The sequence below is a fragment of the Talpa occidentalis genome, unplaced genomic scaffold (genome assembly GCF_014898055.3).
Source record: "Talpa occidentalis isolate TD23 unplaced genomic scaffold, MPIMG_talOcc4v2.1 talOcc4.9, whole genome shotgun sequence".
Taxonomy (NCBI): domain Eukaryota; kingdom Metazoa; phylum Chordata; class Mammalia; order Eulipotyphla; family Talpidae; genus Talpa; species Talpa occidentalis.
In genome coordinates, this window is record NW_023605305.1 from 27,187,004 (window position 1) to 27,202,992 (window position 15,989).

At 54.9% G+C, this 15,989-nt stretch overlaps 1 protein-coding gene across 5 annotated transcripts in view; it reads right to left on the minus strand.

The window, feature by feature from the left end:
• Window positions 1-15,989, minus strand: part of SLC6A9 (solute carrier family 6 member 9) — a 48,210-nt gene that overhangs the window by 21,744 nt on the left and 10,477 nt on the right. Inside the window, exons 1-2 of one of the 5 annotated variants that reach the window (XM_037498307.2) lie at window positions 8,817-8,822; window positions 2,238-2,353 (exon numbers count right to left, since the gene is read on the minus strand). In XM_037498307.2, the coding sequence (XP_037354204.1) occupies window positions 2,238-2,267 (30 nt within the window). In that variant the 5' untranslated portion in view covers window positions 2,268-2,353; window positions 8,817-8,822. Of the gene's footprint in view, window positions 1-2,237; window positions 2,354-7,238; window positions 7,610-8,617; window positions 8,635-8,816; window positions 8,823-15,989 lie in introns of those variants that run through there. The other 4 variants (XM_037498309.1, XM_037498308.2, XM_054690983.1 and 1 more) reach the window with 4 other exon arrangements.

The following is a 15,989-nucleotide window of genomic DNA, read 5'->3' on the forward strand; positions in this document are numbered from 1 at the left end:
GGAAGGGGTGTGGCAGCTTGTGAGCTTGGTTGCAGCCATGCAATTAAGGCTGGCCCAGGGAGGCTCTCTTGCTTCCTGTCCTGGGTTCCACTTTTCCAGATCCCTGGAGGTCCAGACAGTCCTGCCCCACAGTGTACACTATGGGGCACTATGTCTCCCTGAAAGGACCACCTCACCCACCCCAGTGCCCCCAAGCATCCCAGCTGCTCCCAGGCTTGAAGGCACCCTGGCCAACTGGGCTATTGCAAGGCTGCTGAGGCGTGAGGGAGGCAGTTGAGCTGGCCAGGCAGAGACCATCTTGGCCGCGGGTTGAGGAGGGGCGTGTGCAGCAGGCATGTGGGCCTGGGCACGTGTGGGAAGTGGCTTGCTCCACCACAGAGCACCAGCCAAACGAAGGGTCCTGCGGAGGCCCCAAGGATAACACACGGCGTCTGTCAACACTAAAGAGACACAAGAGGCCTAAGTCCTTATAACATGCCTAAGGTCAACAGGGAGGCAGCGAGGGCCCCAAGGAGGCACCTACTGCCCATTTGCTACATATCTGCGTGACAGAAACCACACAATATGACAGCCCAAGTGCCACTGGCTTACATGCATGGTCCTCAACAACCTCTCTTCTGCCCCACCACAGCTGCAGAGATGGGGTCTGGAGGGCTGTCCTTAGCCATTTGCCCTTAAGGGGACGTGGCACCCAGGCTAGTGCCACTTAGCTGCTGGGGTTGTCAGGGAGGAAGGGCACCCCTCAGTCTGCACCCTAGAGACAAGCCCTGAGTGGAGGTGGCTTCAGTTCCAAACTGGGGCCCAAGAATAGAGTAGCCCAACGTCCTCAGCAGAACTGAAAAAATAGGCAGGAATAGAATCTCCAGCCACCACTGGGGGTGCCCAGGGGACAGAGGCTATAAGCCTCAAACACTGCCGCGGTCAGAACTAGAGGGCAGAGGGCACGAGGAAGCGGAGCCCCTGCTATCTTTAGGCACATCCTGGTGCTGGGAACAGCAGTCCCAAGGCAGCGCTCCCTTCCACAGACGGCGGGCTGGCGGCGGCAGAGCGCAGGCCGGGAAGCTGGGCTCCAGCAGGAACTCTGGGACCCTGTGATTCATCCTCTCAGCACTGCCCACGTGGGGCCCATATCTCTCCAGCCCGCCCACCACAGTCCTTTCAGGGTCACTCCAGAGAAAGAAGAGCAGCCAGGGGGCACATGGCTCAGAGGGGGGCAGGATCTCCAAGAAGGAAGGGGCAGAGCCACCCCCACCTCCTGTGACAGGCCGACAGGCCGCACCAATGTCAAGGCTTCTCTGAGAGGGGTGAGGCCACGGGAGGAGCAAGAGAGGGGCCACCCTCAGTCACTGGCTTCCTCCCCCGGCAGGTGCCCCTTCCAGCTTGTCCCTGGGTAAGACCCTGAAGGAAGAAATAGAACCGCTGCGCTTGGGGTGCAACCTGGCACCTTTTCCCTGGTTCCTTGCAGCTCTACCCGGGCCCTGCTCTTGCCCTCGGCTTCTCACTCCACCTCACCCTTACCTCTCCTTGTGCTGAGGCAGAGGGCAAGGAAGGGTCAGGGCTTGGGGATGGGGGACAGGGAGGTTTGCAGACAGGCTTCAGGAGAAGATACAGAATGAAATGTTCTTTGTTACTTTTCAGAGTGAGAAGGAACCAGAGAAGTAGAGAAACACCAGGCAGGTTCTGAGGACTCCTTGACCAGCACACACTGAGCACTGCTTACAGCAATGGGGGGCCCACGTGCCAGCTTTGCCCTGCTGCCATCCCCCCGGCAGGACAAGCCGTGGCCTCCTCCCCAGGGTATCTGCTGTGACAGGATGGAAACGAGCCTCCCGCCTCCTGGCATGTCTCTGCAGGCTCCCGGGCAGAACCTGCCCCATTGTGGGCTTGGCGGCGCCAGGTGACCTGGGGGATGAGGGCTGACCACTTGCTACATATCTGCGTGACAGAAACCATATCTGCGTGATAGAAACCACACATTACCACAGCCCAAGTGCCACTGGCTTACATGCGTGGTCCTCAACACCTTCTCTTCTGCCCCACCACAGATAAGGGGCTGGAGGATGAGGGGCTGCTGCCAGGAACTGGGGCTACTCTGGCATTCAGGAGCTCTGGCAGTACCAGACTTGGGCCTCCATGGAGTCTCCTGGACCCTCCTGTTGTGATGAGCCCCTGGCAGAGGTCCCAGAGGGTCAGCACTCAGGATCCCCCTTCCTCCCACATCTGGTCCCCATACTTACCAGCATCCCTTTGGCACCTTTTCCTACCATGGCGGCAGTGGGTTGGGGGCTCTGGAGTCTGGGACCACACTCACAGGCTTTGCTTCCAGCACTTTTCAGAACACAGACTTCAAGAGCTATGGAGAGAACAGAGAGCAACCTGAGGCCCTGGGCCCAGAGGCAGGGGCAGGATGCGTGGAGCCTTCAGGGCCATCCAGAACAAGTAGAACAGACCACAAGCTGGCAAGTCCCGCTTCCCTCCCACCCTGTTGGCCCCTCGACGCAGCCATTTTCCCATCCTGCTCCTTTCTGGATGACCCTCCCTCCACCCAGCTGCTCCCTAGCATTTCTCCCAACCCTTCCCCTGGATCCCTTGGTCTCCAGGCTTCCTGTCCCAATGGGCAAAGGTCTATTTTTGACTCTCCAGATGCCCAATTCTATACAAGATAAAAAATGAACACAAAACTGGGACAGGGTCCAGTTCCTTCATCATCTGTGTGAATGGCTTCAACCTTTCCCCCTAAAGAGGAGTCAGCTTGGATCAGCACATGCTCCCCAAACTCGCCCCAGCCAGGCAGACCCAGCTGGTCCTTCCCCATCTTGGTGCCATTCAGCTTGGGCTCCAGGGCAGCTGGCTTGTTGTTATGTTACTAATTTGGACCATGAGCTCTGGGCACGCCCAACATACCATGTGCGGGCACGCCTCCCTGGTCCTGCCCGGGCCGTCCCCGCCACTCCACCTTCCCCCCTGGTCACCAGGTGAAAATCTCAAATTCTTAGGGCCCTGCTAAATGGCACTGCTTTCCCGTAGTCTTTCCTGACGCAGAGACACAGAGCTTCCTCCTTTCTGTTTTGTGCGGACTTCTACTGGTGCCCATATCAGCTCTTCCTAGACTTATTTGCTTAGCAGCCTGTCAGCCACACCAGTGAGTTCCCTGAGGGCTTAGGTCTGTGCTTGGTTCACCCCTCTGTGTCCAGCACCTAGCACAGTGCTCTGCTTGCGAGAAGTGTCAGCAAAATGGAATTGAAGTGGGCAAGGCTGAAATCCTGAAAGGGGGGGTCTAGTTCAGCTCAAGATCTATTTGATCTCATCTGAAGGCAATGGGGGGCTGGTGAGGTAGAAGGGGCAGCAGACAAACAGAAAGAGCAGTACACAGCTAAGCTCACGCAACACGGAAGGAAGGTAGTTTTGAGAGGTGTTGTTATAGGGCAGCCCCGATATTGAACGGGGTGCCTGGCTGTGGGTCCTCACCCGCGCGCTTACAAGGGACTTATTAATACTCCACTACAGGCATACAAAAAAGATTAATAAAAGGTTTATTTACAAGGGAAAAGGAAATAAGGAAAATGTACAACTCAGGGAGAAAATTGGGAAATAAAGTCTTTAATGCGTCCTACCCAATCCACCGACCTGGAAACCCAAAGGCACTCTCACAGCTGGCCGGATGCTGTGAGCTGGCGGAGAGCCAAAATGGGGGACCCCCTCCAAAGCCCATGTGTCTGGCTTTATACCAACCTGGCTGCTTAACCCCACCCTCAGGTCCCAGCCACCTTTCCTTTGGTGGTGATGGGATTTGGAGTTCCCAGTGTCTTTGGCTTTGGCCTGGGGTGGGGGTGGAGTCCACAAAGCCTGTATGGAATTAGCTTTAGGACATCCTTTCCCCCCTAACAGTTACAGAAGAGGAATTGAACCTTCAGGAAACACCAAAGAACTCTCTCATGGGAGGAAAACCCTGGATCAGAGGCGTGAGGGCCTGGTCTCAGGAAGGGCTGGGCCCTCCTTTGGGGCTTTCCCTACTTTCCTGAGAAGAGATTATTTCAAAAGCTGTTCTATCAATATGTGACTCTGTCTCACCCACAGTCACCTGCTCAAGGCCCTCTCTTACCCACAGGCCCAGGAAGTCACTGGAAGACTACAGAGAGATGAGGAAGAAGTTCTTTGCCTATGCAAATCAACTCTTGGCTTCCGTATGTAGGCCTTTGCCCAGCCACTACAGGTCTCCTGCAGTCCCTTCTCCCCAGGGCAGGGGCAGGATGGACTCTCAAGTATCTTCCTAAAGAGGCTCCCACTCATAGCTTTGATCTTCTGGGGGCAGTCAGGAGAAGAGGGGTGGTGCACTCCCTTCCAAGATCAGATCTTAGTTCTCCTCACTCACTGAAACCCTCTTTCCAGGCAGCAAATGGGAGATCTGACTGCCCCAGAGCTGTTTTCTTCAGGCAATGAATAATAATGACAGTAATGATGTCAATCACTGCAGGTGGCATTATTACAAGTCATTTGATAGGTTGGCAATTATTTTGCCCTCCGGTTAGGTGAATAAACAGAGGAAAGGATCCTTGAACTTAAGTACTCACCCTGGTTACCCCCAGCATCCAATGCAAATCCAGTTTTTGCCCCCAGGGAGTTCACAGGGGGTGGGGAAAAGACTGCTCAGTGGCAGCTTCCAGGACTGGTATAAAGCTTTCATTTCTCCTGCCTTTGTCATTTCTGTTAAATGGCCCCACCCATCCATTCAAAAAGTAGCAACTGAACGCCTGTGAGGCACCATGCAGCCTTCTAGGTATTGAGGCTCCACATTACCCAGGCATCAGATAGGTCCTTAATTCATATACAGGCATCCATTGATAATGGGTCAGTCAGGTTAACGTGAGGAAGAGCTGGAGCTCTGGGGAGGGGGTGGGGAGTGGGTGTGGAGCACTGGAATTCTCTCTACCACTCACGAGATATGTGACTTCACACCAGTTACTTAACCTTTCTGAGTCTCAGTTTTCTCAATATGGAAGATGGTCATCATACTTCCCTTAGAAATTCTGAAGTTCCTGTTTTATTTTTGATTCTCTTACAAGTCATCCATACTTTCTTCCCCTTCAATCCATTAGTCTTTCCAAAGCCCTAAAACCCCAATTCCCTCCAAAAGGTTCTCCACAGCCAGCAGGAGAAGGCCTACATTGCTTAGTAGGCTTTTAAGACTGGCCACAACTTGATTTATTTATTCCACAAATATTTATTGCAGGCTTGCTCTGGTCCAGACCTGTGTTAGACACTAAAAACTCATGGGTCCCTGCCCCCGCCCCACCTTACAGTCTAGGGGAGAGCATGAAACCAGAAACTCCAATGTATATGGCTAAAGACTGAGATGAAGGGGTGTGAAGGAGGAACGTCTTTTTATGAGAATCTACAACCCTGGCCTTAGCAAGAGTAAAAAGGGCACCTCTTGTTGTAGAGCAACCCCAATACAAAACGGGGTGCCTGACTGTGGGTCCTCACCCGTGAGCTTAAAAGGACTTATCAATGCTCTACTGCAGGCACACGCAAAAGGTTAATAAAAGGTTTATTTACAAGAGAAGGGGAAATGAGGAAATGTACAGCTCAGGGAGAAAAGTGGGAGACAAAGTTTTTTAAATGAGTCCTACCCGATCCGCTGATCAGGAATCCCAAATGGCGCTCTGAGAGCTGGCCGCGAGCCAGGAGCCCTGAAGCCAGGAGGCGAGAGACAGGGAGCCCCCCAAAGCCCACGTGTTTGGTTTTTATACCCAACCTGGCTGCTTAAGTCCACCCTCAGGTCCCAGCCACCCTCTCTTGGTGGTGATGGGATTTGTCTTTCCCAGTGTCTTAATGGCTTTAGTCTGGAGTGGGGGTGGAGTCCACAAAGTCTGTATGGGATTAGCTCAGGACATCATTTTTCCCTAACACTCTGAGTCTCTGAGGAAGTGATGTTTTAGAGTAAGATGGAGTTAAGTAGGTAATGCAGCAATAGTGAAGAAGGGAAGAGGAAGAGACATTCAAATAAATGAAGTAATATGTGGAAAAACCCTGAGGTTGGGGATCAGAGAGCCAGGGAGAATGTGGCCAGTGATGAAAGAGGACAGACTAGCAGGGCGAGGGATTTGGGGGGCTGTATTTTGGTTTTCTTTGTTCTAAGTGTGGAGAAAGGACTGGAAGGAAGGGAGCGTAGAAGTGGGGGACACAATTAGCTATAGGCTGGGTCAGAGATGGGGACAAGAGAGACACACAGATTTGGTGATGAATGGGATTCGGGGGTGAGGAACAGGAGGGGTCTCTGATTTCTGCTGCTGCCTGTTTCAGAGTCAGGGATGAGGGGAATGCCATAAGTTTGGAGTAGGGAGAACATGGGCTGGGTTTGAGTTGCCTGTGATCCACCCAGGGCAGTCACAGGACCCAGCCCTCCACTACAGTTTCATTGCTGTCGTCTTTCCTCTCACTTAAACAGGACTGTCAGGACAAGTGATTTTAGGGGTCTCTCTAGACCAAGTTCTGGAGTTGTCACTGGGGATTGAAAAGTGTCAGGCTCTCTCCCGGCCTCCAAGGACCTCACAGTTTAATAGAAAGATAGAGGAAGATGCATAATCTCCATTCTCTGTGATGAAGGGAGTGGAAAGGCTGTGGGAGGAGAAGAGGTTCCTTAGTTCTGCTAGGGAGCCCAAGTGTGCTACCCATAGTCACCTGTGGCCAAGTGGAACTCTTCAGCATTCCCAGAGGACTCCTGTCGCCATGCTCCCTGTTCCTGGAGCACCCTTGTCCTCATTTCCATCTGTATAATCATGCTAGCCATCTTCAAAACCTTTCCCATGGGCCTCCCTGGCGGCGCAAGGGGTTAAGACGCAACTTATGAAGCTATCCGCAGGCACTGCAGCACGAGTTCGATCCCCGGCCAGGGAGCTACCCACGTGTCGCTGAGATCTCTCCTGACTCGCCCACTGCTCCCCTCAGCAGTGTATTTCAGTCAGTCTGCCTGTTCTGTTCCCCACTCTGTCTCTGGTGAATCCTCTCACCGCACACCTCTGGCCTGCACCCCAGTTCTTGTGTGCATAAATAAATAAATCTTAAACAAAAAACAACACCCTGTCCCGACATAATTATCTTCAAGAAGTCTCCCCCCTCCCTTCTCAGTTGTAGTCAACCTTCCCTGCACCTCAACGCATGCTGTGGACATTTAGTTAAAACACTCATCACACGTAGCTCTGCGGCAAGGTTACTTGTATCCAAGTCTGGCTCCCCACCTGCTGGAGAGATCTTCCAGAGCAGAGGTGTGATTCCTCCATGTCTCCAGGGCTGAGCACTGAGGGGGTCTCACTGCAGTCACGGAGGAGGCCGAGGAAGGGGGCGTTTTCTCTGCGGTCCTTGTAAACATTTGGGCATGCTCAGTGTCGCCCATGAGTCCCTAGAACAAATCCCCTCACCCACGACTCTCCAACCTTCTAATATTCCCTCTTTAACCTCGCAAATCCCCTCTTTCTGCACTGCTCGCACCCCAGCCTTTATCTCTTAGCGACCACAGCACCAGGCTTGTTTCAGCAAAGAAATGAACCCATGCTTTGTGCGGCAGCTGTCAGCGAGCGGGACGCGGCTCCTTTAAGAGTGACCGAGGGGGGCGTGGCCTGCGGAGAGCAGGCCCAAAAGGGGGCGCGGCTCCTTTAAGAAGCGGCCGGCCGACTGCTAGGGGGCCCGGGACCGGCGGGCAGGGGCGCGGTCGCTTGCGCCGCTGCGGCCCCACCCGGAGCGCCCCGATTCCTCGAAGCGGGGTGCGTCCGCTATGATCGGGGTGCGAGATGCGGGGGGGCGGCGTTACATCAGCCGCCACGTGTGGGCCTCTCAGCTGGTGTGGAGGCGGCGGCCCCGCCCCCGGCCCCTGCGGTGGAAAAGTACCGGGGCGCCCGGGCCCCGCCCCCTTGCCCCGCCCCCGGGCCGGCCCCGGCCCCTCCCGACCCTCCGGGCGAGCCCCCCTCCCGCCCGCCGCGGCCCCGCCGCCTTCTCCAGCCCGGCGGCGGCTGCGGGGTGCGGGGCGCCAGCTGGGGTGGGCACCCCGGGGCTCCGGGCCCCTACCTTCACCTGCGGCCGCCTAGGCCCGCCCTGCGCGCTCCGGGGATGAGGCTGGGCTGGGGAGGCGCAGATTCTTCCAGGCAGCCCCAAAATAACTCCCCGTCCGCATCCTTTCCCACAGCCGCGGCCAAGGGAGCCTCGGACAAAGAGCCCGAGAGCACCCGGGCTCCCCAGCGCGGCTCCCGGGACCCGAGGGCGCGCGGGCACCCGCGGCCGGCGGCGGGTGGGCGGGCAGATAGCGAGGCCGGCCGGCTGGAGGGGCCAGATAGGCGGCCAGGCCGGCGGCGCGCGGAGATGGAGCGAGAGCCGGCGCTCGGGGCGCGGACACGGCCCCAGATTCCCGGCTTCCGCAGGCCCCCGGCGCGCAGCCCTAGTGGCGCCCCAGACGGACCGTGACACGCTCGGGTTCCGGGGCTCCCGGCACAGCCCGGCGCCCGCCGCCCCCGACCCGGCCGGCGTCTGCACGCAGCTGCCCCCTCCGGGGAGCGCCCCCCCACGCGCCGTTCCCGCCCGCTCCGGCGCCTTGGTGACAGGGAGACACCCAGACGCGCGCACCTACCCCGACCTCCGCTGCGAGACAGGCATCCCCGTGCGTGCGCCCACACCGCTCCCCACAGATGCCCGCATGCATGCGCGATCACACACACACACGCACACACACGCGCGCGCTGGTCCTGGGGCTCAGCCACCACACACCCGGACCGACGGCAGGACTGACAGAAGCGGGCCGCAGCACCCCCTTCTCCCGACCCCCTTACCATGCTGCAGCCCCAGCCCAGGCGCGCTGGGTCCGCACCGCGGAGCGCCCAGGTGGCTTCTTAAAGGGAAAGTTGCATCAGCCTCCCGAGGCTCAGTGCCGCTGCGAGTCTGCCCGCCCCGCCGCGCCGCTCGCGGCTCCTCCAGAGCTTGTTGTGTTTTGGTTTCGGGGAGGCGGGGGCCAAGAGTTTGGTGAAAGTTTGGAGAGTGGAGAAGGCTTGAGAGACCTAGCCAAGTCCCTCCCCTCCCTGAACAGCTCCCCTGGCCGGCCTTCCTCCCACCCAACTCCCCCCCTCTCCCCCACCCGCCCCAGTCTCATCCCCACCCCTCTGGCCGACTTCTCAAGCTCCTCCTCTCAGGGAATAAAATTACAAGTCACTCCAGCTTTCAAATGATCGATCCCCACTAAACTCTGGAAGTGGGCTCCAGAAAGGAGCCCCCTCCTCCACGCCTGCTCGCTGCCCCCCCAGCTGCGGCCCTCGGAGGAAGCAGACGTTGTTCCCTTTGGGCTATGCTGGAATGTAGCCAGAAGGCCTGGGGCACTTCGGGGGGCTGGGGCTGAAGTTAGCCTGCCTGGCCCCCGGCCTTCTGCGCCTGCGTTCCCCCTAGAGAGAAGTCAAAGCAAATTCCATTCCCTTTGGAGCAGCGCTGCTAGGGACTTTGGGCACAGCTGGGTAAGGCCTGAGGTCCTACCCTTTGGAACTGGAGGACTGGGGACAATTATTTCCCCAGGGAGCCCCCCTTGACCACTGGTCTGGTCAGCCAGACTCTGGCCCCTGTGTTGCAGGGGCTGCTGACACCAACCTGGGCTCACTCTTCACTCCTTGGGACCTGGATTCCAATCCCAGCTAGAAGTTTGCCAAAAGGAGCTTCGCTGAGTCTCATCAGTTTCCTCCTCCTGAGAAATGGAGAGGATGAGGCTAAAGTAGGCTGCCTTTAGGCGGCGTTGCCTGCACTTGGCAGAAAGGGGCTCCTACGGTTGCTCACCTAGTGACAGACACCAGCTTTCAGGGAGAAGGGCCAGTTAGCACTTGCTATGAGAGGAAGTGTGGTTGCCCATCCTGAGCAAAGCATCTGCTTGGGAGAGGGCCCAGGTTGGAGCAGTAGTCTCCCCTCTGCACCCCAGTCCCTTCCTCACCATCCTCTTCCCAGGAAAACCAGTTTTATTTGTTCCTTAGGGGATAAACGGCCTCCAAGAAGCTGATGCACATGCAGCACATTCACAAGATTGATTGATGAGTGCAATCCCTTTTATTAATTTACAATTGGAGACATGGAGCAAGATAACAGGTATCAGGCACAGGCACTTCCTGCCATGGGAGCAGCTCAGGCCACACACAGCCCATGATCCCACAAAGCTTCCCCACCGTCACTAGGAATTTACAACTATTTACGTGGAGACTTGATCAGACTAGGAAGATGTGTTGGCCTCATCAGCAAGATTATTTTCATTTTTACTTTGTCCTCAAATCTAGCAAATCTAGTATGTTTGGGATATATATATATATCCTCCTGTGAACAAATTACAGGTGCTCTGTGTGTGTGTGGTGTGTGCTTCTGCCTGAGCAGTCCACCGTGTCTGTGTCCCTGACCAGTGGGTGGTGTCTGTGGAGGAGTGTGAGTGTGCACGACTTTGGGGAATGGGCAGGCCTGAGCCCAGCTCTCCTTGCCTCTCCCACCAGGACGTAAATTCTGTTTCTGGTCTCTCTCTACCTCTCCCAGGGTTTTCACAAAGGACCACTGAGCAGGAAAAGCAGGATGGAGGCTGTTGAAAGAGGCCCATCCCTAGGTAGTGGAGTGGGGGGGACAAGGACAAGGCTAGGAAAGTGGGGCAGGGGCCTCCTGCCCTTGGACACAGTACACCGGGTTTTGGAGGGAAGGACACGGAGAGTGTCAGCGAAGGGGATGAGAATCCTTTGGCCCAGGGAAAGTGGAACTTCCCACTTGCTTGACGATTCATCTCTGGTGGAGGGAGGCAAGTTCCATATTCGCTGTTAGACCCCAGAAGGCCCCCAGGCCTGGGATGGGGGTGGGGAAGAGGCAGGGGTTGGAAGAAGAGAGGGTGGGAGGGTGCTCAGGGTTCCTACTAGGAAGAGAGAGTTTTGGGATTCCTCTGGGGCTGGGAAAGAGCACGCTAGCCCACAGGGTGGGGAGAAGATTTCCCTGGGGTGTTTGGGGAAGTTGGAGATGTTGCCCATGAGGGATTTACTAGACAAACAGATGACTTATCACAAAGTATATTTGCATGCATATAGATAGATTTATGGAGGGTGTATTTTACCCACCTTCATCCAGAAGGGGCTTCAGGCAGCCACACAGTGAGTGGAGTCCCAAGGAGAAGCTTGTGAGAAAGTCTGGACTAGAACAGCTGTTTTTTTTCCCAACCAGAATGAGGCCCCAAGGGAGGCAGGTTTGGGCCTAGCCCAGGTCAGAACTGGGATGGCCTTCGTCCCTGGCTGTGAGCTCCTGGTCCTGGGCAGTTGGCCTGCGGGGTGGGAAGCGCATGGCCAGCCTGGGCCACAGTGGGGAAAGTGGGAGGATCCAGCCTGAGGACTGGCTGAAGGACTGATGGGTCAGGCAGCCCTGCCCGGCGGGCCTGCCCCTTCCTGGGCCTTGAGAGCCCCACCCACTGTGGGCTAAGGCGTGTCTCAGGAGCCTCCAGTTACAGTACTGTTTCCTGGGAGGACTGTACCCAGCATCAGAACCCCCAGTGCTGGCTGGCTTCCCTGTCTGTGGTCATCAGCCTGCAGGCTCAAGGCGTCTGTTGGGACACACAGAGTGGACTTCGGCATGTGTCTGGGGAAACAGGGCCAGACTTGGGTCGCTTCTGAAGGGCACTGTAGGAGATGGAAGCATTGGGGTCCTTAGTGGTGGGGTGCTGAGGGTCGCTGTTGAGAAGTTGGGGAAGGGAGGATATTGTTTTGAGTGGTAGCCTGGCCTGACCTGTGGTCTCTACCTCTTTGAGGCCCCAGTCTCAGGAGCTGGGGTGCATTATTGGGAGCTGACCACAGGGCTGTGCTTTCAGATTCCTCCTCCCTTCAACTTGGAGCCCAGGGGTCAGTGCCTGGCCCCTTCACTATCCAGTTCATGCAAAGGATCAGGTTAGATTGGTTCCAGATCCAAGAGCCGTCTCTGGGGTTCTGTGTACCCCTCAGGCTATCCTGTTGTGCTTTCCCTGGCCCCAGTCCAGAGGGCAGCCTGGACTATCATGAGACTCAGAGTGGGGTTCTAGGGGCTCCCAGTGAAATTAGGCACACAAATTGGATGCACTGACTTTGACCCTGTCCTGAGAGGCAGCCCCAGTGTCCAGGGCATCTAAAGCCCAGCCTCCTAAAGACTGTAGAGCTTCCAAAGTCCAGAATTCTCACTGCAAAGGGTGCCAGGACTTTCAACACTGTAGAGAACCCAAAACTAGGGTTCCCAAGGCCCAGAGCCCCCAGTGCCCAACATCCAAGGAGCTCAGGGGATCCCACATCCAGAACACCGGCCTTGATGCTCCTGTCCTGAGTCTGGAGAGGCAAGAGGAGCTGTACCTGTCACAGCACCTGTGTAACCAAAGGTCTCTTTACTCTCCACTTGTGGGGTTACGCCTACTGTGTTCTGGGGATCATGCACAGGGTAATGTGATTGTGCGTAGCACAGCTCTGCTCTCTCAGTAGGACATGTAACAACGCACCTAGGTCAGCGTGTTGTCATCTGTGGCCCAGGTGTGGCCACGGGCCTGGCTGTGAGAGTGAATGGCTGTTGGTGTGTGTGGTGTGAAGCTATGAGCACAGACTATGTTGGCAAGATCACATGTGTCACTGTGGGTCTGATTCTGTCTGCTTGTCTAGCCATCCTTATAATCTTTCCCTGCCTCACTGCTTTCCCAAGAAGTGGGATGTAAGGCTCTGCTTCCCTCAGAGCCCCAGGCTGAGGAGCAGGCCTCCCTGTTGGGAGCAGGGGCTGGTTCAGAGCTAGTGGCAACTCCCGGGCCACCTTGCAGCGGGCTTGGAGATTCTTCCCACTGCCCCTGGCTCCGCGGAGCCCAGAGCCCCTCTGGATTGGAAGACAGGAAGAGGGGTGGCTATAAGTGGAGCAGCCAACACCAAAAATAACCATCGCCCTGGGGAGGATCCTGTGACACCACCCCCTCTTCCCAGTCCAGCCCAACCCGGCCTGCTGACCCAGAGCCTGGGAGGGCTCAGGCTGACTCCACTCCCCCAGCTCCCAACTGGGCAACCCATTTGGACTGAAGGAGGGACTGAATAATGATGTCACTATAAAGGATGATGTCATTGGAGCCATGACATCACAGGGAATGATGCCAGACTCTGGGTATGGGTGATATACAGTTGCCTGGACTGGAGGGGCTGGGCCTGCAGGCAGTTCTCCACAGGTCCCAGCAGCCGCAAATGGCAGGACTGGATAAGGCTGTGCTGGGGTCCCTGTCTTATCTCTCCCCGCACATGCCTGATTAGCCTCTCACCTAGGGCTGCCTGGGGAGCTGGCCGGGAGCAGACTGGCAGAGGGGAAAGGGTTGGGGGTGGGGGGGCTGGCTAAGCGCCAAGGCTGACAGCTGGGGTCAGAGAGTCCTGGCAGAGCCCCAGGAGGAGGGTGAGGTGTTCCTGGGAGAGTGTGGGGTGGTGGTTAGGGAGGGGATTCTGAAGCCAGGCTGTGTGCATTCATGCCCTGGGTCTTCCGCTCATCCCTGGGTGGATGGGGACCCCTGTGTCCTCGATGTGCCTCGGCAAGAACACAATTGCAGTGACCGTCAATCAGAGATGTTTATGAGGATTTAATGGTCACATATGTGTGGGCTGGGCATGGAAGAGCCCAGTAAGTACACCTCCTCCCTCCTAGTGAGATCAGGCTTCTCCCCAGGAGTTGCTGCTTCCCTTTCGGCACATGCTAGTGACCTGGGCCTCGCTGGGGTGTCCAGAGGCTAAGGCTGTGCTGTGGGGTGTGGCAGCCCCTCCTTCCCACTGGGTACTCACCTCCAGAAACCAGGGCTCTCTTCTTTCTGGAAACCTTTCCTTCTGCAGTGGCACAGATGCCTTGGAGCCCTGATGCCCTCTGGTGACAAAAGCCACACATGGCAGTGACAGCTGGATTTGTAGGGCACATCTGGCCAGACAAGGTGTTCTCCCTTATCTGGTGATTTTATGTCATCTTCACAGCAAGTTTACAAAGTGAGGATCATCTTCATTTTCTAGAATTGGCTCTAGTCTGCTCTGGCAGATTAAATAATTTGCACAAGGTTACAGAACTCTGTAAGTGGCAGAACTTGAACTTTAACCTAGGCTGGCCTGTCTCTAAAAATATGCCCTCACCTCGTGCCCAATCGGCACAGGCCACTGTGGGCGTGTGCTTGTGACCACCAGGACCACAGAGGCTTTCTGGCCTGTACTGATAGTTCGAGTGTAACTAAGGTCTGGTGTGTGGCCATTGAAATTCTCCACCTGTGAATATTAAATAGTGGGGATTGGTTTTGAGCACAATAAGGTTGAATGTTGGGCCATAGGCACTTTTTGTGTGGCCATGTGATTATATTGTGTGAGTGTAACCAACAGGTTGGGCTTGTCACTCGTGTGCAGTTAGCCATGGCAGTGTGTGTGTGTGTGTGTGTGTGTGTGTGTGTGTGTGTGTCGCTAGTGAGCCTGTGCAGGGAAGGTGACAGAGGGGCTGCGCTCCCAGTGCCCTTGCTGTGAGCCCCCAGGACTGTGTCTGTCACCATGGCACGCATGATGGATGACCTCACATGCCTGATGCGCTCCCTTGGGCCCTCCTTCCTAGATCTCTCCCCCCTGCCACCCCTTTTGAGGAAGTAAAGCAAATAGTACCACAGATGGAGTTGTTTTCAATTTTTCCATGGGATATTTGTGAGAGCATTTTACAAACCTTTGAGTGATAGTTCAGGAAAACACAAGTCATTTAAAAAGAAAAGTTAAGTATGGCTCTTCTAGTTCTTTAATTAGAACGAGAATATCAGTTCAGACTGATATTCTCAAGGTGGTGCTCACAGATTACTCCCCCAAGACATTTACAGGGGATCCACGAAACAAAATTAATTTTCATAATAATCACTCACTGTTATTTGCCATTTTCACATCATTGGGATTTGCGCAGGAGACACAAGAGGGGTGGTGAGTAAAACTCCAAGTGGAATATCAAGGTCTGGCTCACAACTGTACTAACAGTGCCAGTGGTCTTTGTATTTTTCTCCAGTACTGTGTACACATGGGAAAGAGAGAGAGAGAGAGAGAGAGAGAGAGAGAAAAGAGGGTGGGAGCAAGGGAGGGAGAAGTCCAGTTTCGTTTGAACATGTCCTCAATGAAGCCATAAAATTATTAACTTGATTACCTTTGATTTTGGGGTTTGTGTCTTTTTAATATTTTCATGTGACAATATGGAAAGTTATTATAAAGTATGCCTGCTCCATGCAGAAGTAGGATTGTCATCTCAATTGTGAGACTGAACTGTGAGCCAAAAGGTACTTTTGTCTCTGAACACGAGCTTTACTTAAAAGAACAAATGACAAAAAATAGTTAAGCAGACTCGGGTATTTAGCATACATTTCTTGCAAGTGAATGAAGTGAGCCTATCACATCAAGGAATAAAACTATTATTGTTTATTTCCCATGATCAAAGTAGAGCTCTTCAGTGAAAATTGGAATTGGAAGACTTCTACCTGCTCTGGTGAGTTTGAAAGCTTCCCAATTTCAGTGAGATTGATAGTGACATTAATGAACGTGCGGGTTTGTTTTATTAGTTGGTTGAAGACTTGGTGTCATATAATGAAATGTGTCGATGTTTGGAAGATATGCATAACCAATATTTTCCAGATGGTCAATAATGATGTTACAAAATCATGGATAAAAGATCCATCCAAAGAGAAAGAGAGAGGGCTTTAATGTAACAGTGTGGAATGTTCATTGATAGAGTTGTCATTTCCTCCTGAAACTAGTCTTTACAAAACTACACCTGTTGGGCTTCCCTGGTGGCACAGGGGTTAAGTCACAGTGATATCAAGCTATCACCAGCCACTTTGGCATGAGCTCCTATTAGTTCAATCCCGGCCAGGGAGCTGACCCACATGGCGCAGCTGACCTGTCTCACCAGCGGCTCCCCTCAGCAGTGTATTTCAGTAGATCCGCCTGTTCTGCTCCCCACTCTGTCTCTGGTGAATCCTCTCA